This window comes from Cheilinus undulatus, linkage group 23 (assembly GCF_018320785.1).
Source record: "Cheilinus undulatus linkage group 23, ASM1832078v1, whole genome shotgun sequence".
NCBI lineage: Eukaryota > Metazoa > Chordata > Actinopteri > Labriformes > Labridae > Cheilinus > Cheilinus undulatus.
The window spans coordinates 33894014-33921190 of NC_054887.1; the positions used below are offsets into that span (position 1 = coordinate 33894014).

General features: G+C 41.3%; 1 protein-coding gene across 9 annotated transcripts in view; it reads right to left on the reverse strand.

Moving 5' to 3' along the window:
• The window catches only part of celf2 (cugbp, Elav-like family member 2), a 435899-nt gene that overhangs the window by 18394 nt on the left and 390328 nt on the right, over positions 1 to 27177 (reverse strand). For 3 of the 9 annotated variants that reach the window (XM_041780681.1, XM_041780684.1, XM_041780683.1), the window contains 4 exons: positions 21276 to 21410; positions 11503 to 11631; positions 3547 to 3726; positions 365 to 508 (listed from right to left, as the gene is read on the reverse strand). In XM_041780681.1, coding sequence (XP_041636615.1) covers positions 365 to 508; positions 3547 to 3726; positions 11503 to 11631; positions 21276 to 21410 — 588 coding nt within the window. The remainder of the gene's footprint in view (positions 1 to 364; positions 509 to 3546; positions 3727 to 11502; positions 11632 to 21275; positions 21411 to 27177) is intronic. The other 6 variants (XM_041780682.1, XM_041780688.1, XM_041780686.1 and 3 more) reach the window with 6 other exon arrangements.

Sequence of the window (27177 nt, forward strand, 5' to 3'; positions counted from 1 at the left end):
TGTAATCCTGCAGCAGTCTGGGCTAGAGGAAGCACGTTTCAGCTTGTCTGCATGCCTGTTAAAGCCTCTGGACTATGGCTCAGATGTGCAGAGACGGAGATGTGAGAGATTTCCAGCTTTCCTGCTGCCAATTGTTTCTAACTCAGATATCTGAATGAATAAGAAGAATTTAGTGGTTGTATTTTCCTCTTGAACCTTTGGCTCCTTCCTCTTTTCATTTCAGAGCCTCTTTTTAGCGATAAACCCCATATGGCACAAACATTTCGTTCATCTCCTCCGAAGGACCCGACATTGTGGCGGCATCCTTCGCAGGCCGGAGCCCCTGAACTCAGAAAGAAAGCGGTGAGCGAGCGCTCCCTCGTACCGAAGCACTTGCTAAGGTTTGTCTGTTTGTCGATGAAGACTTTGGCAGAGACCACGTTTCCAAAAGGCATGAACATCTGCAGAATGTCCTGGTCTCCAAACTCCTGGGGCAGGTGGTAGATGAAGAGGTTGGCGCCTTCAGGACCTGTTTGGGGCGAGATGCAGAGCGGCGGTGAGGGTCAGAGAGACTTATTCATTCAACAAAACCTGCAGGAGAGGCAGCGCTGCATTGTGGGAGCTGTCGTCATAGGAACGCGGCTAAAGCACACCGCTTAGCACAATATCGCCTAACCTTGAGTATGCTTTTAAAAAAGATTCTGTGATTGTATTGAGCGTTAAACAAAGATAAAAGCTTTTGGTTTTCATTTAATAATTACACGCCAGCGCTTTGATTCATTCACGCTCGCTGGCTGCACGCCGCCGTCCCCCTAAGAGGGGTCAAAGATGGCTCAGTGCGTCTCCCTCCAGGGTTTTTGAATTCCTGGATGGATTGTCAAAGAAATAAAAAGCTTCTTTACAAATGGATCTTTGTTTGAAGCAAACAAACAAACAGTATGTGGCTGCATTCTCTTCTGCTAATATTTTATCGTCTCTTTTGTATGCCACGCTTTTGTTAAAAGCTTTTGGGGGAAATTTAACCTTAGCGTCTGCACGGAGGTGGCACTCTGCGACAGCTCGGATATTCACACGTATCAATTTAGCATTTTCTCTTCCAGGATATTATAAAAGGAGCCATACAATGACGGACGACAATATTGACCATTTTCACTGGGCAGAATGAAAACATTAGAGCCAGGCGAAGCTAGAAGGGTCAGAGGATTTTAGTTTTTATTTTTAATAATGGAGAGAAAAAGTTGAGAATTATGTTAAGAGGAAAGTCTGGCTTTAAGCATCAGTTCAAGGTAAAAGAAACGGACAAAGATCCACTCTTAGAGCTGAAGCCTTCTGCAAACAGACGATAAAACTAAATATTTTTAAATAATGGGCTCCAAAACTACAAAAATATATTTATGTATTCAGAAAGTATGCAGACCTCCTCCACTTTTTAAAAATTAATGTTTCCGCCTCATTTTTATTCGCATTCATCTACCCTTAGTGCTCCATCATGACAACATGAAAACAGAATTTCTGCAGATTTATTTTACTCTACAGATTTTAAGGCACTTTCACATCTGGATCGTTTGAAGCCGAGGGAAAAATACAAAAATGTGTGATTTAATCATCTGAATCAGAGCAAAACAAACAAGATGCAGGTGTGAAAGCAGCCTTAAGACCATAGTTATACTAATCTGAGCTGTATAGTCAGGCCCCGTTTACACGACAATGTTTTTGAGTGAAAACGCAAAAGTTTTGTATCGTTTTGGGTGTCCGTTTACACGGCAACGGTGTTTTGGTGCCTGAAAACGGAACTTTTGGAAACGGGCTCCAGAGTAGAAGTTTTTCAAAACGCCTCCGTCTCCATGTAAACAGGGAAACCGGCACGTTCTGAAAACGGACATGCACACTGCGCCTGCATGCGCAAGTAGGCTTATAACGCATGCACGGATGGGAAGCCCAAAACAAAACAATGGTTGACACCAGTGTACTGTTAGTGCTGCTTACTCTTTTGAATTTAACTGTACTTCTCCAACAAAGTGTTGATTTACTTCACCATCACTTGGATCAGCGGAGTGGAGACGTATTTCGTGCCTGCACCAGATTCTGACTCAACCCATACGCAAAATTTTGGAAAAGATTACTTTTACCTTTTTTTCGATCATCATGATAATCACCATCATCATCATCGTAGTGAGGCAGAGAAATTTCACGGCTCCTATTAGCACAAAAACTGCTTTGCTAGATCAGTCTTGTTATAACGTAGATGTCCGCTGAGAATAATTAATTTCCCATGGACAAATTCAGTTCCTACAGCCTTTAACTTCTTTTGGATTTTCTCATGAGGTGCAGCGCTGCACATGAGCGCAGCTGGAGCCCCTTTTCAGAATGATATTTCTATTTTCCTATAAATCTGCTTTTCGGAAATGAGTTAGACTCTATCTTTTTTTTTTTTAAGTTTTAATAACTTACTTCAGCCCGTAGACTCCCCAGTCTCCTCCTCCACTGGCTACATATCAATGGGCAGCTGATGGAGGAGACAGGGTTGAAGCTTCCGTGTTAAGGTTAAAAAAGAGTTAATCACTTCAAGAAGAGATAAAATTGAAAAAGTCTAAGTAGAAATATTATTCTGAAAAGGCTATCATTCTTTTGCTGCGCTAAAAGCAGGAAGTGCTGCACTTTCTGAGAGAATCCATGAGAAATCACAAGCTTTCGGAGAAAAATTTGTCCCTGGAAAATCAAACAGTCTTAACAGAATTTTGTTATAATAAGACAGGTCTTGCAATGCATTTGTGTGTTTATATGTGGTGTAAAATTTCGCTGCCGCACTATGATGGTGATGATGATGAGGATTTAGTGATGAATTACTCTCATGTACCCGTGTATGATAAAAATCTTACATGTTATCAAAAACACATGAAAAACACTGTCCTTGTTGTAGAGACAGTTTAATTGTGCAGTAAATTACCTTACTACAGCGTTTTTCTGTTTCCTGCGTTCTCGTGTAGGTGGAGATTGTTTTCAAAATGCTGCCAAGTAAGCGTGAAACTTTTTGGAAAAGAAAACGGAAAACGAAGCAAAACCTTCTCGTGTAAACAAGGCCTTAGTCTACCACATGACCTTTATTCTAATAAAGACATAGACCAATCAATGCATGCTTTACCTGGAATATTAAAACAAAAGATTGGCATAAAAAGCATTTAAAATGCACCAAAAGCACCCTGAAGTTCAGCCTTTTCTACTAAGAAGCTAACATGTCATTATTTCCTCTTTCTAAGACATTTTTATTGATTTGAACAGAAAAAAGTCTTTGCAACCAAAAGCCTTTGTAGAAGCAATCACAACCCATCCACGTTTATTTAAAAAAGAATCACTCCTGTGATGGCTGTCCAAGGTGCAGAACTGACCTTAAGAAATAAATGATATTTCATCAATAAAGCACGTGTTTATCATGGTGACTATCTGACGTTCCTCTTCCTCGTATTGTATTTCTGTTATTCTGCAGAGTGCATCCTGGAGGAAACTTTCTCTAAGCAGGAAAGACTGAAACCGTCTGACGTTCCCACACACGGCCCCGGATCTACTGACCCTCTTTCTGGCTGCCTGCGGCCCCTTGCTGCTGCAGCAGGGACTGGCTGTAGAGGGTGGGCAGCGCTGCGGCGGCGTACTGCTGGATCCCTGAGTAAGCCTGCGTCAGCGCGTCCATGGTGCCCGCCGTCCCGTTGGTAAGCCCTGCGCCGCCCAGGCCTCCGTTTAGAGCCGCCATACCTGAGAGCATTTGAGCAACTTTACATAAAACCCAACAATAAAGAAAGAAGAGTGCACTTACTCATTAGCGCTCCCACTGAAGGTTGTGTTTTTACCACACATACACACACGAATACTCACACAAACATTCACGGTTAAGGCACACGGACGTCACGGCACGCAGAGACACATCGATACCGGGACAAAACATGACAGCAAACACGTCAGGTCACAGGACACACAGAGTTTTAGTTTACACACAGAAACGTACAGGATGAGTGTAGCTGATGACAGCCAGAGCTGCGAACACACAAATCCTCTAAAACAGAAGTACGCAGCCAGGCATGCACGCACTAAAACACGCCACCACATGACAGGAACAAGAATGTTTATCAGAACACAGATACATGGAGAGAAAGACCAGAAACAACAGAAAAACACTGTTAAAACAGAGCAGGGGTGTAGCTAGACTTTTTAGGGCCTTCTTATGGGGCGCTTCCTCCAGTGGCCCCCATGTTTTTATTTATTTATTATAAATCCTCTATACTAGTGATAGCAGAGGCAAGCAGAAGTATTTGTCTATTTCCACAGTAACTCAAGAATTCTTCAACACAAGAATGTTTACAAGAAAAGCCAGAACAGGCGAATGGATGGAAATAAATGCCACCAGCCTCCACTGACACCAGCATAGAGGGCGTTATAAACTTTACTAGAAAAAAAAAACAAAAGACGAGGAAAAGATAACTGGCCCGGAAGCAGAGAGCATTAAGGTTTGGTTGGTTTATAAAATCCTGAGGAAAGATGCTAACTGGTCAATTAGAAGAAAGAAATAGTAAAGTTTCTAAACAAGGTACCAAAATAAATGTCATACTTATCAGGTCACTAACGAGCAGCTGGCCTTCACTTACCTACAACAAATTGGCACAGCTGCCAGGTAACAAATGAGCAGCAAAGTGTTGGCCGATTCACACCAAATAATCACAGTTTTAAGGTAAGGAATGAGCAGCTTAAAAGCTAGCTAACCTAGCATTTAACTGTTAGGTAATCCACAGTAAATCAGCATAGTTAATTGTAGCTATCGGCTTATTTACACACACCAAACTGTCAAGGTTTTATGTCAAAAATAAGCAGCTAACTGTTTGTCCCCCTACACCAAATAGCAATGTAGTTAGGCTATGAATAAAAGCTAACCAATCATTTGCTAAAGACTAAATAAACTCCACCATATCTGCAAAAGTCCTGTTAACTTTTGAACACCTGATGTATAGCTAACCTACAGCAATAATAATCAGCTAACAGTTAAAGAACACGATATTGGCAGTCTATCTATCTATCTTGCTAGCTAGCTAGCTATCATTAAACTGAATGAGCAGCCAGCAATGAGGCCCTAAAGGCTAGTAAGTTATTAGGCAACACGTGAGAAGCTAATATCACAATAACATAACCTTCACAAAAAGGCAAACTTACTCGGTTATAAAGGAGGTGATAAAGGGAAGTTAATCCACACCAAACCAGTATAGTTATTTTGCAATGAATCAGCAGCTATATGAAGACAGAATTAGCATCGTTACTAGGGAACCAAAAGCAGCTAGCTGCTAGTTAGCCTACACCAGACTGGCATAGTTACAAGGCAACAATTAGCAGCTTTTTACTTTTGACCTTTATTAGCATGTGCACTAGCAGCTAGTTGAACCACAACAAATTGGTATATTTACCTGGAAATTTAAGTGCAGCTCAGTTAGCCTACATTAAATTAGCATACGTACTTGGTTGTCAGGAGCTGGGTTTCCATTACATTGCAAATGCGCAAAATCTTAATAATGCTATAAAAAACTGGTAATGGAAACACCTGAATTTCGAAAAAACCCCTAAAATATCGCTAGAAAGTTTTTACGCTTTCATGCGGAGGATTTTCAGGTGTTTCGATACCGAAATATATCGAAAAAGTGTAATGGAAACACTTTTATTCTGCTTTTTGCAACTTTTTGCCCTATTTTTCTTATTTTTTGCCACTTCTCACCAATTTAACCTGCCTTTTGCAGTTAAATTCCATTTAATTCCCATTTTCCCACCTTTTTTTTCTGATTTTTGCCCATTTGAGTCACCTTTCACTAATTTTTTGCCACTTTTTTGCCACCTATTTTCCCCATTTTTCCCCCAGTGTTTGCCCCTTCTTACCTATTTTTGCCACTTCTCACCCATTTCAGCTACCTGTTGCAATTAAATGCCACTTTTTGGCAATTTTTTTTTCTGATTTTTGCCACTTTTTGACAATTTCTTGCCACCTTTAACTTATTTTTTTGGTCATTCTTCCCTTTGTCGCTACTTTTCTTCCAGTGTTTACTGCTTTTTGACCACTTTTGCCACCTTTAACTTATTTCAGTTGCCACTTTTCATCACTTAGATCGTGGCTCTTGCAAATATACTTTTCAATAAGTTGGCTCTTTGGTTGAATAACTCTGGTATAGAAATAGTTTTCTGATGAAGAATGACAAGCTAGCAGCTAGTTAACTTACATACAGTTACAAATAAGTAGCAAATAGCTAGTTAACATGTACGAAGTAGGCTTAGATATTGTGTAATGAATGAGTAGCTAATGGCTATTTATCGTTCCCCAATGAGCATGCTTACAAGGTAACTAGCTAGCAGCTAACAGCTATTCATCATACAACATGTTAGCATAACAACTAGGTAAAGAATAAACAGCTAAGGGCTAGTTAGCATGCACCACACTAGCAAAGTTTCTGGGTAGTAAATGAGCGGCTAATGGTTAGTTAACCTACTCCAAAGTGGTACAAATGAGCAGCTAACAGCTAGTTAACCTACAATTAATTGGCAAAGTCACTTCCTAACTAATGAGGAGCTAATGGTTGGTTAACCAACTCAAATGACAGTAGATGCTAGGACGTTTGCTGGTAAATTAGCTGTAATTCACACATTTGCATTCTGGTAACTATGCCATGTTTAGTGTAGATTAACAAGCAGTTAGTTGATTATTTAAACCAAGTCATTGCACCAATTTTAGTATATTTTTAAGACCAGTGATTTTCAAACTTTTTCCACCCAAGGCACACCAAAGGTTAAGCCAAAACCTCAAGGCACACCATATTTAAATCGATACAAAGTATTCTTTTTAAATAATGATACAGTCAAGGTGGCCTATAAGGGGGGAAAAAGGGGAGAGCTTTCTGGGGCCGTTCTGGGGATCATGGAGAAGGCAAAAGTACGCAAAAAGTGGCAAGACAAAGTCAGATATGGGTGAAAATTGATAAAAAAAAAAAAAAAAACAGTGGCCAAACAATGGGTTGAAATTGGCAAAAACTTGTTGAAAGTGTCAAAATAGTGGCAAAAATGGGTTACATTTGGTCTAAAAGGGTTAAATGTTGTACAAAGGTGGTAAATAATGGGTTAAAGGTGATTAAAAGGGCAAAATTGGGCAAAAAGTGGTCAAACAAAGGGTTCTTAGAGTCAAAATGGTGGCAAAATAGATCACAAGTGGCAGAAAAGTGGTAAAAAAGGAGCAAAAATAGGTTACATGTGGCAAGAAGTTCCAAAAAGGTTGCACAAATGGGTTAAAGTAGTAAAAAGAAGTGGCAACAAAGGGGTAGAAAAATGTTAACTCGGTTAAAAGTAGCATGAATTAATAATTTCAACAACATTTTCAAACCAATAATAGCTTGCCACACTTTTCAGCTCTTAATGAGGTAACTGTTTGCCAGGATGCTAGCACCAATGCTACTAATCCAACACACACACACACTGATATCATCAATAAATCACAACTGGGGAGGTATTTTTTCAGGGATCCAGATCTGTGGGCAGGCCTGGTTACAGTACTCGCCATAAAGCTGTGGTATTAATGTATGGTCCAAATTCCTACGGCACACCTAGACTTGCCTTAACACACACTAGTGTGCCTTGCCACACCATTTGAGAACCACTGATTTATAGTATGTGACCACAGAAATCTTTAATCCCACATTATCAGCCCTTGTTTTGTTTGTACTCTCTCAGATATCTGATGACGTCCATTCAGAGAGGATCAAAGTTCAACACAACAGCGTGCTGATGTGTGTTTCAAACCCGTGACGTCTTACTTTCCTAGTGAGAGCAGGCACGTGGAGCCATGATGGGGGGGGGAACTGGAGGGGTCTGGTTTAGAAAGTGGAGGAACGCAGCAGTTACACTCATTAGCTGCTTGTAACGGCTTAATATCACGGCGGAGGGCATCTTGTCTGTGGGGGTCTGACATTGGCTCGGCGTCCTGTCGCCTCACCGTCAGACACAGTGAAATAAATTATCACCGCAGAGCTCCGGATTATAGGTCACTCATTTATTCAGGAATAATTGCACCGGTGACCTTTGCAATTCAATTAAGGCCTAGATGTGTTTAAATGAGGGCTGTTGGTGGCGGGAGGGGGCGCGGGGAGGATGCTAAACTAAAGCGACCCATTTGGTTTGAAAACACGGCCATGTGTGCGTGTTCCTGTAGCTGAGGCGTGTATGATTTAGATGGCGGATACAGCTACTCGAGCCTCGGAGCAGAAAGGTCAGAGGAGAATAATGTGGAGGAAGAGGCCGCTCGTACGCGATCTGTGCTGTAATAACAGCGCTGATTAAGATCCCAGCTCGTCTCCCCAGAGGTCAGAGGCAGGACACACGCAGTGAGGACAGGGAGACCGCACACGGAGGCATTCATATGATTCACATGTTCACAGAAACATGCATAATATCAGGCCATACTTTAATATTAATCCTGGCAACACACTGCAATGAATTCAATGGTTTATAAGACTTAATATGATTTTAAAAGGACCCTTGCAGCTTTGCTTGTGCAGAAATAATTGTATTTGAAATTAAGGGCTGCAGCGTGGTGGACTTACATCATATGGCTGGAATCCTCTCTCAGACAGGGTCTTTAGTCCCCTTTTCCCCCCACTCAGTTCCAGGGCTGGTGCTAGAAAAAAGCCGGTACTGAAGCATCTCTACACTAATTTTACATGTACACAGTAATTGTATGCAGCTTATAAAATTTTGCACCGTATTGTTTTCGTAGGAAAAGAATCATATTTGTCTGTTTTTCCAGGAAGGGTTTTTTTCAAATCAATATTTTGTTGCCCTGTGTTATTGTTCCATCAGAAGCATTGAATGGTGGCTTCATAATAAAAGTTTACCTTCTGAAACCCTCTCACACTGAACCCTTAAGACAGACAACAGTCACACAACACGAGAACACGGAGAGACGACAACGACATGGACAGCCGCGTGAGGTGACAGCAGCCCGCCAGCTCTGCCCGGACGGCACCACAGCACTTTAACAGCAAGCATAACCCGGACACAACCAGGAAGCAGATGGAGAGATGGAGAAATGGAATGACTTTGGTCAGGTGGATGAATGAGGAAGCTTTCATTGAGAGAGTGAAGACAGATTTAATAAAGATACAGAGAGACTACAGGAGGAGCCAAACACTGAAATGTACCCTGGTTTGTTGTGCAAACATGCACCTCCTGACCACATCAGTGAGACTTTTGCATATTTTGTACCTGATTTATTCTTTTTTTTTGTTAACGCTTTAGGTGCCAGTTTTTTCAAGAAAATATTCAGTTTTGATATCAAGATTTCAAAAGGCTGTAGCTTGAAAGTGGTTAGAGATAAAGGCATACTGTAAATGAGAAAACTCTTCAGTATGACCCAAAGTTTGTGGTGGGAGTAAATTCACTCATCTAATTTGCATATTCTGACGTCACCACCGCCACTGCTTCTACCATGTCTGCCCCTACCTCCGCGGTGTTTTTTAAAATTCCCGCTACTTCTGTAAATATTCATGTTTTGACCACCCCTGCAACCCCCACCATGTCCCCGCCCGGGCTACTGTGAGGAAAAGCAGCAGCTTTGGTATGTGCTGCTTTGCGGACTCTCATGGCGCACAGACTCACGGTGGCTGCTCACAGATGCACAGCAGTTTCGGTCTCACTGGACAACTGAACGTTGTGTACTGACCACCCCTGAAACCCCCACCAAGTCCCCTCATTGGCATTCGCCAATTACTCCCACCCCGGCCCTGGTGAGGAAAAGCATCAGCTTCGGTATGTGCTGCTGGTGGACTCTCATGATGCACGGAGTCGCTGTAGCTCTGACACAACGCTGGTCTCATCAGATGCTTGAACGTCATCGTCACAGAGGTGAGTATTCCACTATTCCTCCCAGCATTGTGAGTATTCTCGCTACAATTTGCTCTCTTTTTCTCTTTTACGCTCTGACTACAACCACTTCTACCACTTCCTCGTCTCCTCGACTGGTGGTGCGTCTTCAAACTCTCTCTCTTCAAAACTTTGAATAGAAACACGCCCACAAATGCTGCTGGGATTGAAGTTACTCATGTCCGCCATCTCCTGGTGTAAAGTAGTAACAACATTAGGCACCATATTTGCAGCTACAGCCTGTTTAATTCAGCAATGTTGCTTGTAGCAATTTTATGACTTTGGTGCTGAAAGGGTTAAAATTTGATTAAACGATCTCCCTTTATGTCTATTTCCATGTAAACAGTAGATGGAGCCAGAGTGAAAATGTGCAAAGTTTTAAGAAAATCCTTCCACACATTGTTGAGAAATCAACCTCAGAGCTCCAGCTGATGACCTGAATGATGCCTCTGGCCTTGCATGTGTGCTCCCTCTCATTGGCTATTTTGGGTTTTCAGAGGGAGGATCTGGAATCGCACATATCAAAAATGTTACACAGGGGAAGCTTCATGCCTCAGGTAATCTAGTGTGGTACAAGAAAAGGTAATGCATGGATTAAAAACCTCAGAATTCTTCTGAGCTTTCCCTGCTGTGCTGAAGTGCTTGTTCTTTCTAAATCTACCCTACAGTGGGCTCATGGCTTTAGAGTTTGACGCTGGATGGGTTTTTGATGTGCTAAGATTGACAAACAGATCAGTCCTTTATAGAGAGAAAAAATCACCTTAAAAGAAGACAAAGGCAATTCCACTGTTTTTTCTATGATTTATCCAGTTTAAAGGGTTGTACTTTATTTATTCCATGGACAAAAATGCCAAAACCCTGCAGCTGCAATGCTCTATCAATCCGGTTATAAAGTAAAATTGCAAAGTTGCATGTTCCTTTTAAAGCCTGTAATTGTAAGCATTGCAGTCTGAGTGTTTTTGCATGTAAAAGCTTCTAAAAATGTTAGTATTCAGTCTAAATTCATTAAGTTCAATGCATAAAAAAACCATAAAAGTCAAACTCTAATCACGCCTTGTTTAACCCTGCGTCTCTCTGCATCTGCTCAGGTTTCTTTGCAGCCATGTTGCTGCAGGGTGTGGATGAAGTAGGGCTGGGCAATAGATTGAGTTTTAAAAATATATCAGTGCATTTATAAGTGAGACAAAATCAGGCTAGATAGGATTGATAATCCCTCCAGCAAGCTCTGGGTCACCCCTGGGGTTTCCTCCAGTTATCCAAAGCCCATGACCGTTGGTGAGGGATGGATGAAGACCCAGTTCAACGTCTGCAAAACTGTGGACATTTTTTGAAGGTTGAAAATAAAAAATGCCCAAAACTGGGCATCTAGAACTTGTAGTTTTGTTGTAGGTTTCAGTATAGTTCGATTTTTACTAGGGAAAATCAGAGTTTGGCATTCTGTTACCATGACTACCACTTCTTAGTATCTTCATAAACAGATATTGTAAATTATAGTTCAGAGCTGTGATTTTCGGTCCACGTTGCCCAGCCCTAGCATGAAGTGAGCATGGAGGTGGAGGTGTAGGTGGGGTGGCTGATGGCTGAGTGAATACTCACTGTTGATGCTACCTGCTAGTGCATTAATGTTGTTCAGGCCCACAGTAGCGCCTGCCAGGCCCTGCAAGGTGCCCAGAGAGGTCAGAGAGTTCATGGCGCCGGCGTTGGAGCTGGCTGTGGTGCCCGCTGCTGAGAGGGAGGGAGGGAGGAGAGGAGAGAAGAAGAGGAGGGAGAAGAAACAGATAAAGAAAGAGAGAAGGGATGAGGAGCGAGGTGAAGAGGGAGAGTAGGAGAGAGAGAAGCAGACGTGTTATAAAAACATTTCACAAACATTTCCTTGGGTTGAGGTGAAGGCTGCTCTATGCAGTAAATGTTAAAAATAATATTAAACACAAGGTTGAGTTTATATAAAGGAGCTGCTTTCACACATTCACAGTAAGCTGTTGTAATTGTGAAATAGATTTCTGTGAGAAATGAAAACAAATAAAAGCCCTGCGGAGAAACATGGCTGAAGTTCTTTATGCCCAGAAGGTGGCCGGCTTCCCAAAGCAGGTTCTGAAGGTATCGCGGTAAAAAATGACTGCTTTAAAATATAGTGATAAATTATACGGACACCTCCTGTGGATGCTATGATGGCTGTTTAGCCAGCCTTTCAAGGCTGACAGCTATAAAGATGAAAAACAGACAGAGAGCAGTGAAGGAAGAGTCTCATATGTGCTTTATGTCTTCAGTTCCTGCAGGGATTTTACATCTGTGTTTCTCTACACAGGCCCAGGTTTCTCCCTGAGTGACAGTAAATAAATGAGAGGCTAAAGAGCAATAGTATGATCTATGATAAGCTGCTTTGAGTCATTTTTGATCACATTTTGTGCCCTAGAATTTTTACATGTAAAAATATGCTGCAGCTCAAAAAGGCTGGGACACAAGGATTTATATCATGAGATCTTTGTATCAGAGTCTAGGGCCAGGATCATGCTAGCTAATTTCATATTTTATAGGGGTGGGTAAAAATATCGATAAATCGATGCATCACAATACCCCCCCCCCAATTCAATATCCATTCAGCAAATCCTCTGAATTGATTCACCTCCTGGCCAGTGAGGGTCACTGTGCTTGTGATTCGCGTTGTATGGACGGAGGCCGCACTCGACCAAACAACAACATACCATAACCATGTTATGTGAAGTTTATCACAATTTCCAAGAGGAAAGAAATATTATTTATGTTTATATGCACTTTACTTTTTCAGTGTCTATACAGAACTGTCATGGTTTTTACTTTTGTTCTCCATATGCACAATTAAGTTATTATTGTAATGTAGCTAATGTAGTGTTTTATCATAACCTTTCGTAATGTAACATTACCTAATGTAACATACCATAACACACTGTAATGTAACAGAATGTAATGTGTAATGTTGCGAAACATAAAATGTAACATTACAAAACATTTTGTATTATAATCCATAATAACCTAATATAACACAACATAGCCTACCATATTGTATCAATATATGTAACATACTGTGTTAAATTGTTATGTGATTTAATGGAATGTTATGTGATGTAAGGAAACATATAAACATATATTATTATGATATCTAACATAACGTTCCATATCCTAACATAATGGAACTTAACAAAATGCAACATATTGTGATGTAACGTGATGTAACTGATGTAGTGTCTTATCATAACGTTGCATAATGTATCATTACCTAATGTAACATACCGTTACCTAATGTAATGTAATGTAACAAAATGTTATGTTACATAGTGTATTATACTTTAACATTATTTCACGTCTCAACTTAACAGAATGTTGTGAAACATATAATGTAACATTGCAAAACATATTGAATCCTAAAGCACCATAACAATTATAAACATAGCCTACTGTATTGTATCATAATGTTTTGTAACATATAACATAACATTGCAAAACATATTGTACCCTAAAGCACCATAACATAAAGTATGAACATAGCCTACTGTGTAGTATCATAATGTTATGTAACATACTGTATTGTATTGTAATGTTACTTAAGTCTTATGTGATGCAAAGAAATGTCATATCAACGTATCACATCATAATGCTATCTAGCATAACTTAGCATAACACATCCGAACATAACATATTGTAATATAACATAGCGCAACTTATTGTGGCGGGACGTAACGTAATGTAACTGTAGTGTTGTATCATAATGTAGTGTGATCTAACATAACCTAACGCAACAAACTGTAACTTAATGTATTATACTGTAACAAAATGCAATATGACGTAGTGTAATGTATATAACCCAACATTATTTCACCCATTGTATTACAATGTATCATAACCTTATGTAAGATAACCTATTGTATCGTAATGTAACATTTCGGTATCATGACCTAACTCCATGTAATGTAGCGAAACATAATGTCACATAACAAAACGTATCGTATCGTAACATATCATAACATAATGTAACATAACATAGCCATAACGTATTGCATCATAATGTCATGAAACGTATTATATTGTGTCATAGAGTGACTTAATGTAATGTTACGTGGCATAAGGAAACATATCCACATATATCATACTGATATCTAATGTAACATAACATCACGTATCTTTACATCGTGTAAGACAAGGTAACACAAGTCACATAATTCAACACAGCTTAAGATCATTTAAGGTAACTTAATGTAATGATGTAACCTAATGTAATGTATTGTGGGGAAACATACAGTGCTTAACAAATTTAGACCACCTGTCATGTTTGTCTCAGAGACCATCCAGCATCATGAAGTGCTTTAATGCGGACTCTTTCATTTTCAGTCAGCTCTCCACGTTTTACCATTTTGAACAGGAATGGAGGGTGTCAAACTGAATTCATCCAAATTTGAGCCGGCTCACTGGGCTTCTCTGAGAAGTCAGAAATGAATCAAGCAGAACATTCAACCACTAAAACTCATTTTTCTGTTTAGGAATGCAAGTAAATAACTATAATTTAACATATTAATCAAGAAATATTAATGTGCTTTACTATTTTTTTCAGTGTTTTGTAAATCAGTAAATTTGAAAATTCATGGATAACAATAATAATTATATTTTAGCATTAAAGCTGTCATTTGGGTTAAAGAGCTTCTACATATTGGTGTATTAACCATTGCAGAAAGATAAAAATGATTTTTCATAACATGACGTAATCTAATGTAATGCATTGTGGGGAAACATATAATGTAATGTTATGTAACATAGCCTCCTGTATTGTATCGTAATGTAATGTAACCTTCTCTAGTGTATCATAAAGTGACTTAATGTTATGTTATGTGAAGTAAAGAGACATAATACATTGTGATGTCACATGTCGTAATGTAATGTATTGTTGTAAGTAATGTAACATATCATACTTTATCATAACATAGCATTCTGTAAGGAATGTTATAGTAACATATTTCATTGTAATGTAATGAGACTTACCATGCCGTAACGTGACCTAACGTTACATACTGTATCGTATACTATATTTTACCTGAACACATTGGACACTGCGGTGTCACATTGTCTGGTGCCTTTGAATAAAATTGTTTTGCATGTTATCATGCTCTTTCTTATCCTTCTGATCAAATCCCATGGTGATAAATCATTTATATGAAACGGGTTGTGTTGTACCATCTGGTATCCTCCCATATTATAGTGATATCATCTCATGGTATTGCATTATCAAATACAGCATTGTATTATATAATATATATGCTGAGTATCATTTCCTGTTGGATTGTATCTAATCTTTCTGCATTTACTGTGTTTACAAGTACTACATTGTTTTTGTTATAGTTTTAAATGTCATGGTGTTTTATGGCATCATATCTGATGGGAGTGTTTAGTATGGTTTTACTTCATGGTACCTTCTGCGTTCATCTTTACTCTCTGGTATGTCATACCAGAGAAGTATGAAATTATTTGAATATTTTTGTATTTCTATATTAAATCCATGCATATCGAGCGTTTGGTGTAAATGCTTTCATGTTTCTTGGATTTGCCTGGCCAGACTTGTGCACCAGCGTCAGAGCCCTAGCCTTCCTGTGGGTTCAGAGCTATGTAATAAAGATGAATCACTGAGGAAACACTTGAGGATGCATGTAGAGAATAAGAAGAGCCTGAGTGAATGGAGAACACTAGGAACACATCCTTGACCTAACTCTGAGAGGAGGTCGAGGGAAGCACTGAGACGAGGTGACCGGCTTCCTCCACAGCCATCTCATTCTCTGTCATTTCATTGGACGCTGCTCTGATGCGAGCTAACCATCATGAGTAGCTCCTCTAATTCATCGGCACCATGACCCCACAGATGAAAACACTCTGGTATGTACTGTAATCGTACAAGGATGAAAAACATGACAGGGTTTTTAGAGGAGAGCTGTTTTGTTCTCACAAAAGCAGGTAAATCGAAGCATTCAAGGTGGCGCTGTAATTGCATTAAAGAAACACAACGACCGTCAGACAGAGGCAGAGAGGTGAAAGCACAATCAGAGGAGACCATTTAGAGAAATCTTTAAGAACCCTGAAACTTTTCAGCTCTTTCTTATTAATGTTGGAAATCCTTGGTTTGAAATCATGAGGTAAAAACAACAAAATTCAACACAGAGAACACAAACGCACTTAAACTTTCACTTGGACCCAGTACCGTGAAACGTGCACCATGTGACCTTCTGTGTCAGTGGTTGTGGTCAGTGGGATGGTGCACGGAGATTACAACCTTTTTCTTTATAATAAAGACCCTGTTTACACCTTCCATTAACATCCATGCTGCACAAACTGATATCTAGTGGTCATCATTGATGCTAGCAGTGGACAAGTGATGAATAATTTGGGCAAAATGCAAATTATAATTGCTTCTCAGTCAACAGTAGGAAAAAAAAACACCCTGTAAGATGCTATCAATGCTATCTGTCCATTGCTGTTTACATTTGGGTGAAACAGTGTTATGACATTAACTTTAACTGGAGCTACAGTCACTTCTACTGCCAGGTGGCTGTAGGCAGAATAGTAAGAGCATTTGACCAGAAGTTTGGGCCTGAACTTTTTTAAAAATGTTAAAAATGAGTTTAACCAGACACTAACTCTGGTGTCATGGAGCAGGAGAATAATGTTAGCTGGATTATTGCATGCATCCACAGAGTGGATACACCTCACTGTGTACTGAAATCGGTTTAATATCCAGGAGCTCCTCAGACGGCATACAGAGGTTGGCTGGGGTTTCTGTACCATAGCTGGTTTGGTTGTATAGAACACAAACCAGCACGCCTGAAAGACCATCAACAGACTTAATTGACTTTATTCTGCTAGTAAAGAAAATCACGGCTTCATTCAAGTCCGTCCAGCCTCACAAGTCCATCCTTTTCTTAAGGTGAGTTTTCGTTTCAGTCTACCAGCTCCCCCAACAAAGTTTATTTCCAAAGTGACGTATGAATTTGGGAGTTCATATGTTCATATGTGTATGCAGTCTCCATGTTTAAACATTTATGATCAAACGGATCTTTCTGCAGAGCTCATTATCTCATCTTTTCCCTATTTTAACCTATTTTTGCCACTGTTAACTCATTTATGCCATTTTATAACTATTACACTTTATAACTGCCAAAGTGGAAGAGTTTAGGAACAACAGCAGCTCAGCTATGAAGAGGAAGATCACAGACCCTGCTGGTCCAGAGCTGAAGAGTTCTGAGCTTCCACTGTCGATAATGCAAACACTAAAACTGCAGCTGGAGCTTCATGAATGGGTTTTTCGTGGCTGAGCAGCTGCATGCAAGCTTCACGTCACCAATGCCAATGCCTTTCTCTGATAAAATAAGGGAGGCACCGACTGCCTCCTGGCTAATTTGCCTCCATTTGCTGCACAGTGCATGCTGGAGTACCAAACCATGATCTCAGAGGCTTGGCTCCATCTTAAACGGCTTTTCTGTAGAGCAGACTCTATCAGCAGACAGACAGACATCACTTGCTGAAAATGGGCTGTTATGTGCAGGAGTTTGGTCACTCAGGATGGATGTTTCTGAAGAATGTCATCAGGGTAAGAAAAGCAGGATGATTCAGTCAATTTCTCCTTGATTTCATCAAAGAGATGCCAGCGTAGCAGGATCTTTAGATACTGAGAAACGCTGTAATAAAGGAAGGATTATGTTGGTGCATGAACAAAAATGCTTGTCTGTCTCCATGCAGAACTATCTATATTTATCAAACTGCTGTGACGTTTCTGTTTCATTGACACATGCAGAAAGGCGCCGCTCATTCACACCGAGCAGCTCCACCTGAGCGCGTACTATTCAAGGTTGGACTGACATTCAGAGTCAGAAAGAAAAGAAAGAGAGGCTGGGGTGAAAAAAGAAGAAGGTGAAAAGTGAAGAGAGAATAAGTGAGGAGAGACGAGACAAGAACGGGCTGGTAGGAAGTGGGGAGGAAGAGGGGTAAGTGTTAACATGAGGGAGGGGTGGAGGGTAGGGGGGTTAGCTTTTCATATTCATGCTCTGTCGGGAGTGCGCTCCAAAAGAAGACAGCAAAAAACCAAGGCTGCTGGAGCGAGGCCGAGCCGACATGAAAGGGGGGCGGGGGATGATGGAGCAGAAACAGGGAGCTTGTCAAAAGGAGGGCAGCGGGAAAAGACGAGGGCAACGAGGAGGAACACAAGGAGAGGAGGAAGAGGAGGAAGCAGGACGGGTGAGAGGATGATGGAGTCGAGGAAGAAAGGAAGAAGAGAGTCTGAAGGCTGCGGTATTTAACCTCAGTCAAGTTCAGACATCAACCTCTGAGTTCTTAAAGGGATAGTCTGCTGTTTTAAACCAGGCCGCTCTCTCTGGTCTATTTGAAAGTCTAAATGACTTCAGAGGTGAGTTTAGAGTTTTTACAGCAGATCTCTTCAGGAAAACTTTGAAATGGGCATTAGTAAGGGACTAATAATGAAACTGCATTTTTGAACCCCAAAATTAACCATAAGATTTGAGCTTATGGGTGCATTAGTGAAGCATTTGGGTCACTGGGATACAAGGTGGCATCCCTTCAGTTGATGCATTACATACAACGCATCATCAGTGATGGCCTGATATCAGGATGCACCTTCCCGCCTCTTTTGCAGACAGCAGCCCATACATCAGTTCTGTGTTGTCATAAAAATGCTTTTAAAGGCCACGCTGATGTATGTATTGAGTAAATAAATCTAGTGGGTACTGGTTAGATCAGTTACGACGGAGTCATGAAGACAGATTTAGGGATTTAGAGATTTAGGGGTCTGCTGATCTACCTTATTTTTTTTTATAAATATAGGCCTAAAATCTGAATCAAAAACTAAAAAAAAATGTAATAAAGCTTCCTGATGCTCTCCTGGCTCTCTCCACTGGACATAAACATCACATAAGTGATGAGTAACTACATTAACTTTGCAGTAAGACACAAAAGCTGGTGGAGCTAGCTGCTAACTTTAGCCACACTCTACTCAACACACCAGCCTCAAATCATAAACCCACTGACACAACAACCCGGTAATGAATTTAACTGTTTTCTGAGCATTTCCTCCCAGACTAGTTTGCCATTAAAGAGCCTTGGAGGTCTGCAGCAGCTCATGTTCTGACCAGAGTGAGTAAATGTGAACACATTACTCCAGTGCTGTTCACGTTAGAGCAGACTTTAAGGTGCTGCGTCTAACTTATAAAGTAGTTAATGGCATTGCACTGTCATACCTGTCTGATTTGGCAACCCATACTTTCCTAAAGTGTCCCCAGTGTTTGAAAAAGACAACTGGAGAGCTTGCTTTTTCTATTCACGCACCAACATTTTGGAACAGTCTACCTGTAGATGTGAAGCAGGCATCTTCAAATGAAAGCTGAAGACCAACCTGTTTACTGTTGAGTCTTAACTGTTGATTTCCTTCCGTTGTTTTGGTATGTTTTTAAATGTTTTTAGAATTTTTGAAGTTCTTAGTTCCAGCTTTGCTTTTTGCAGATGATGTGGTTCTGTTGGCCTCTTCAGCTGGGGACCTCCAGTAGGCACTGGGACAGCTTGAGGCCGAGTACGATAGCCAGAATGAGGGTCAGCACCTCCAAGTCCAAGGCCATGGTTCTCTGATGGAAAATGGTGGGTTGCTTCCTCTTGGTTGGGAGAGTGTCTTTGCCCCAAGTGGAGGACTTCAAGTACCTCAGCGTCTTGTTCAGTGAGGGTAGAAGGTACCGCGAGATTGACAGGTGGATCAGTGCAGCTTCTGCAGTATTGCAGACGTTGTACCGCACCGTGGGGCGAAGAGGGAACTGATCTTGTCCCAACCCTCACCTATGGTCATGAACTCATCATCATGGGCTCAAGCCATCAAAATGAGTTTCCTTCCTTTGGAAGGATCTCAAAGTAGAGCCGCTGCTTCTTCAGGTGAAAGGCAGCCAGCTAAGGTGGTTCAGGCATCTGATTAGGATGCCTCCTGGTAGCCTCCCTCTGGAGGTTTTCCAGGCACTTCTGAGTAGGAGGAGACCCGAGGGTAGACCCAGAACCCACCGGAGGGAATATACTAGTATATGCCATCTGGCCTGAGAAAGCCTCAGAATCCCCGGGAGGAGCTGGAAAATGTTGCTGGGGGAGAGATGTCTGGGTTGTCTTGAAGCATTGGCCTTGCAAAATGCAGTTATACATGCTAGCTCATCTTTATGTCAACTGCAGGTCTCCCAGCTGGGAACTGCTCCTTTTGGTCGGGATACACGTTGGTGACGTACGGTCAGGGTGTCAAGCTAACTGCACGAAAAATTCTGGCATGCCAGACTTGTTGAATCGTGGGGCGTCTTGGACGCATTGTTGATTTTCTTAGACTGCAAGAGTATTTTGTGTTTCCTGAGGCTTATTGTTAGCCCAATGGTAAATGATGGCTTTTGATGGTGATGGCTTGCAATTGGGTCTAAACAGGGCCATTTTAGTGGTCTGATCTGGTCTATTAAAAAGACAGAATGGTCCCAAATGAAGAGCCGTTTCATTAGCAGTAAACAGTAGATTATGCTAGTTGATAGGGCGGTCATAACTGAGCATTAGTTGCATCTACAACCAGACTAATCCAGATGAAGACATCCCAGACTGTCTCTGTAATCAGTCTGAGGCATCAGATGTCAAACCGTTTTCAGTCCACGTTGAGGATTGTCCACACAAAGCATCAAGGATTACCACCCTGTATCTGAATGTCCAAACAGGATAAAAATTGGGTGTTAATACCGGTCTGAAAAGGTGTTAGAAGTGACAGAATTTCCTTGTAAATCTTCAACCAAAAAAACCCCACCAACAAAGACATTCGGGCACAAACAGGCCCCACCTCCTGGAAAGCAACAGTCTGAAAGTTTCTACATTTGTCTTCAAGGAACAAACACCAACAATAAAACAACAGAAACACAGATCAGAACCAGACGGACACATTTAAGCACGAAACACACAAACATGCACACGCGCACACGTATACAGTGCGTTTATGGCTGGATGGCGAGGTGGTTGGACCACATGGTGAAGACGTGAGGTGTTCAAAGACACGTGAGGCGTTCAAAGACAGTGGGACGCAGGTAGGCAGTGCATCAAGAACACAGCATGGCGTCTACAGTGAGATGAAGGTCAAGGTGAAGACACACACCATGGCGAGGTGTCAGAGGGGTCTGAACAATGGAGATGTGGAGACCATGACTGGCTGATGGGTTCAGTGATGGCGGAGGTGGAGTGCCGGGGTCATGGGGTAATGGGAACGGTGCAGAGCTGAGGACGTAGGCAGGCGTCGGCCCCCCTCCCCCCGGCGTAGGAGCCCCCACCCCCGGCCTGAGTGGCTGCGGTGTTACCTGGGCTGGCCAACGCTCCCAGGGAGGCGGCGTTGGAGGACAGGGGGTTTGCGGTGGAGGGACTGGCTGAGTTTTGGGCCGCTGCTGCCGCCGCCGCTAAAGTGGCCAGGTTCTGCAACTGCAGAGCACTCATACCTGGAGAGAGGAGCCAGAGAGGGTGGTGTCAAACCTGGGGAGCGAGGCTGAGGCCAGGCCGGGTCACCTGGCTGGACCGGGACTGAGTTAGCTGCCTGGCGTCCGAAGGTGAACAAGAACAACAGAGGAGAATGTGCCTGATGTACTTCTGTTTTCTGCTCAGTGATTTATGAGTTCAGAGAGGAGGCGTGAGCAGAGAGACGCACGCTACAGCAGCGGATTTCACTAAGAAGTCCCACATGAGGCTGAATCAGTAAAAGCAGCTGCTGTAGCGCTGAAGTTTGGTGGAGGCAGAGCCGCTCTGCAGACAGAAATAATCTCAGTGATTTAGTAAAAACCTGTATTTTATATCCAAGGCTGCAGATGTACTTGCTCTTCAACCTGGGTTTGCATTTGCATCCAGCTGAGTCATGGGTGTAGTTTTAATAAACCTAGCTCTGTTTGCAGGTGTTACAGGAAGAAACCACCAAAGGGCTGCACCTTCAAATATGGAGACAACTCTGAGATCAGCAATCACCTCATCTGACTTCCTGTTCCCTCGTCTCAGTACCTCTGCAACTTCTGGTTAGATAGCTGAAACCAGGTCTGCGGTAAGAACTTTAAAGGATTTTTTTCTTTGACTTACAATAAATGTGGAAGTGTCCCACTTGGGAATTTTTCAGGCTTTCCTACATCTTACAGAAGGCGGTTACTAACAAGAGGCCAACTAAGGTGAAGAGGTAAACTCATCTGCTGGTCTGTCTCTTACCTGCTGATTATTTGAGCTAAATCTACTTAGATTCAAACTTTGCATTGTGTTATTCTCATTAGGGGTGCTTAGCTACATCGATCTGTGCCTGGTCCCAATAGCATCTGTACTTAGAAGGAAGCAGGATGCACGTAGGTAGTTTGCAAATTCCCCAAGGAGGAGAAAGAAGAAGAAGGTAGCATTGCACGCGACCACCAGTGTTAATTTTGACAGCACTTTTTAATTTAGTTTTAGTTATAGTCTTTTGCAAAAAATATCTTTTAGTTTTAGTCATAATTTACTCACCTAAATTGTTTTAGTTTTAGTCTAGTTTTAGTTGACAAAACCTCCCAACATTTTAGTCAACGAAATTTACAGCAAATTTAGTCGACTGATTGGATCTCTCCCCAGCTTACCCCGCCACAACGCAGCAAAAGCAGTTGTGATTGGATCTCCCCCATATCTCATCCAACCTTTCCACATAGCCAAAGAAGCTGTGATTGTATACATGCCTAACTTGCCCTTACTTTCTACATGACGAAATTAGGTCTGATTGGATAAAATCTCTGTCAAACATTTTCATCTCGTTTTTATTTGTTGACTAAATTGTCAATTAATTTCGCTTTAGTTTTTCTCCATGTGCGCTTGTTTTTATTAGTTACTGTCTCGTTTTCGTCAGGGGAAAAAAGGGTATTAACGAAACTATAACGAAAATAATTTGTCAACAAAATTAACACTGGCAAAGACTCAGGTTGAGTGACGATTGTTAGCTTTTAAGCCATCAAAGTAGATCATCCTACCACCATGGATGGATTTTGAATCATTTTTAAGGTGCAAGCAACATCTACATGGATTACATCAGCTTGCACTACAAGGAAATGCCAGTTTTTGAAGTCACGAGAGACGCTGATTGCCTTTGCAACTCAGTATTTAGACATCTATAAGGTGAGTGGTAACAGACCATGTGTTCACTTGAATCTGATGATTTCCACCTGTTATTGAGAAAAATTGAAAACAACTGTCACGCTGGGGGAAGAAGTTTTGCTTTTACTCTAAATCTGTCCTTATTGCATTCACTTCTCATCTGAATCGTGCCAGAGTCCACCTGAATCACTCCTCGGACCACCTCCCCAAGTTGGCTTGTTAGTTTGCATTCACACCAACAAAAACCAACTGGACTTTGGGCTCAAGTGTACCTGGATCTGGGACTGGGCCCCTGGTGTGAATGCACCCTAAGAAGACAGTCTTTTCTACCAGAGGTAAGAGCTCCAAATACTAGCTGGAAGCTTAGTGGGGTTGACATAGAAATCATGACCTAGCTTAGCATTGGTTTTTTGCTTTCATCGGTTGTATTTAGACTAGCAAAGATTATCTCCATGAATAACACGTCTTAAACTTTATAACTTATATTCAGCAGCAATCCTAAAACCCACAGGAAAGAAAATCTCAAAGCTTTTAGTCCATGGAACCTGTGCAATGCTAACTTCCTGGTTGGCCAGCGCCTGCTCTCAGCAAGTATTGATCCATGAAGAGCAGACTGACCGTCCTTCCTATTTCAAAATAAAACATCTTGAACAGACTGTTGATTACTATTTCATCACTAAATCAACATCGTGCCAAACAGTGGACATGGACTGTGGAATTCTGGGTAAGACTGGCTGCACACGAAATGATTTAAAAACCGTAACTACTTTCTAAAACCTGAGAAACATAGAGACAGTTTAAACGAATCTAACGCACCTGTACAGCCATCTTTGACTGTATTCCTGATTAGGCTAATACATGAAAGGCATTGAGAAATCCCACTGGAGGATCATGTGCACGGTTGTGATAAGTCTCGGATCAGGTCCCGCCCTCCTGATCACAGGAAAGGGCAACTAAAGCCAAAAATCCGGCCTCGAATCACCTCTTGTGCAGCTGGCCTAAGAGGAATCCTCAGAGTAGAAGTCTTCAGGAAAAATAACCTCACCAGTCTCAGTTTTTCACCTTTTTCTGCCAGTTCTGCCTCTTTATATTTGACAGCTGCTCCATCTCTGCTCAGCTTAGACTTTCTCATAAAAACAGACAACTAATTGGTTAATAAAAACCACATGATTAGTGCCTGACTGATGAGGGACTCTGATGCGGATATTGAAAATTTAAGAGTGTTAGAGTGTGCCTTTGGGTGCTCTAGGCTCCTTTTAAACATCTGCTTAGAGAGAACAGATGGAAATGAGCCTTTTAGGCTAACTTCTGTCCTAATCAGTGGAGGCGACATGCTACAAAGCTTTCTGTTGGTTTCAATCATTTATTACCACTATTAGCTTCTCTTTACAAAACACTTTTTCTACTAAACCTTCTTGCAGTCTTGGTCCTAGGATCAAGATATTTGAGTCTAAATCAACTTAGCTGGTGGGTTGGGGCCTAAAGGCGGGCCACAGAGCCATTTTTAATGGGCTCTAAAAAACACAAGTTAAAAGGTCTGACACACTTTTTGAAAACCATGTTTAAACTGCCCTGTCTCTTCTGTCACATTTGGTAAAATCTAAAAGTCCAAACTGCAACATTTTCTTCAGATGCATTTGTGTAGTCAAAAACTTTCAGAAATGTCAGGTTACACAGTAAGAAATATGCAACAGGAGTGCATGTACAAAATGACTTACTGGCGTTTAATAACCTTTACGTTTCTCACATTTGGGACCCGATTGAAAACTGTTTTAATCTTTTACTCATAAGGCAGGCCAATTATGCGTCTACACCATCATTTGTTTTTAAGACAAGCCTATATGATATTTATGTTTGCAAAGCATCACAACTTCATCTTCTACATGTTATCAAGCCTTCTGTGCCGTCCTCAGCTGGCTGGTTGAGCCTTGAAGGAGCCTGTTCAACTCTATCTCCCAAGTGTTCTTGGGCCCTGAGTTACCGTCTGGTCTGGAGCAATGTGTTTCCTTTTTATTAGCTAAGCCTCCATGACCGCCACTCTACCGCCATCCAGTGACTGGTGCAGCCTTGTTTTATTATGTTGGATAGGGTGAGCGTGGTAGAGTGGAGCTTGCACCACAGACATAAATGTCACATTAAACTGACAGTGGAGAAGAAATTCTGGAAACTCATTTGGTGACTCAGACTTTGGAAATAAGTGCTCTAGAGCAGGGGTTCTCAACAGGCCGGGAAGAGGATGGCATGGGACGAGCAGCGGACTATGATGAGTGGTTAAATCTACCTATGGACAGTTCTCTGATTAAGTGGATCTGTATTCAGCACAAAAACCACATTGTGAAGAACGGTATGCAACGCCATCAACAGGGCTGATGGCAAGCGGTCTATTTCTCTTTCCCGTAGCTGGGTGTTCATGCTCGGGGCATCCTGCCTAATCAGCAGCAGCAGTGAGGGAGAGTCCTTGATGAGAAGAGGAATGGACCGAAATATCGACAATGGAAGCTTTTGTCTTTCTTCGGGACTACTCCAAATAAACCAGGATGGTTGGATTTTAGTGTTTTAGCAGAGGTTACAGTTGAGATCATCAGTCTAGAGGGCTATGATGGGACAACTGACTTTAAGACGGGATTTTCATTTATAATCCTGAGTTTTCAGGTGGTGTCTGGTTAACAGAGCACTGGTTAGTATTCATTTAGACCATGGGTTTTCAAAGTGTGGAAGAGTGAACCCCCCTAAGAAGAAATTATTCATTCAGTGGACCCCCACCCACAAAACGGATTCAAATTGAAAAAAAATAAACAACAACATTCCAACATTTATGTCTAATCTTTAAACATTTTTAACATGAATATATTTTGGATATTTTGTTTTGCAATGTCCTTAAACATCTGCCTTTCCCTCTTATTCAGTTATAATGACATTAAATACCCCTTTTTCATATTTTTTTTTTTGCCATTTTACAACTTCTTTTTGCCTCTTTTCCCCCATTTTTTCCACTTTTATCCCATTTTTGCCCTTTTTCACCTTTTTGCCTTTTTAAGCTACTTTTCATCATTAGATATCCCTTTTTCCCTGATTTTTTTGCACATTTTTGCTATGTCTTATTGCCACTTTTTCCCAATTTTCACCATTTTCCATCCATTGAAGCTGCCCATTGCCATTTAATAGCACTTGTTTCCTTTTTTCCCAATTTTTTGCCCTTTTTCACAATTTTTTTTGCCACTTTTTCCCAATTGTTGCTACTTTTATCCAAACCCCCCCCCCCAAACCATTTTTTCCACTTTTCCTCCCCATTTTTTACCCCTTTTCACCCATTTTTTGCTGTTTTGTGACCATTTTGCCACCTTTATCCTATTTTTGTTGCTACTTCAAGCTGTTATCGCCACTTTTCACCTCTTAGACTGTGGCTCTTGCAAATGTATTTTTCAAAAATGTGGCTCTTTGGTTGAGTAACACTGCTCTATAGCATAGTCCTTATAGTAACTGTAAGTCTATCCATTTAGCTCCATGCACAGCAGAGGTTCACAAAGCAAATCACCTTTTTTCTGGTTTATGGTGCCACGCCTCCCCTGAAGCTCTGTGGCGCCCCCCCGAGGGAGGCCCGCCTCACCCTTTGAAAAAACCCTGGTTTAGATGACTTTTTGGTGTTTTCAATGAATGACGGTATTTGGTTGTTGTTGGATGCTTAGTTATGGTAGCAGCTAATGTGCTAACAGGCTAACAAACTCTAACAGTACTAACATGGCTCAGTTTCTACTTCGGTTTGGACAGTGAAATGTGTCTAGCAGTTCTTCTAAACTGAAATATTCTTGAGGACTAATAGTCATTTTAGCTGGAGACTAAAAGGTCTAGCTGAAACTCTAGCCGTTTGAGATGCTTCTTTCAAAATAAAAGTACCTCACAGACTTCTTGCCATATATTTTTTTCCAAGGCATACATCTTCAGCCCAACAGTTGCACACTCTAGGAACTGCAGTTTTTCTGCACTTCAGCATTGGCTTCATTTTTCAACCAAAAATACAGATGCTTAAGGAAGACGCGTCGTGAATGGGCAAGTAGAACACATGAACGTTTGTGATGCAGCTGGATGCAAATGCAAGGTGAAACAGCAAGTCTATCT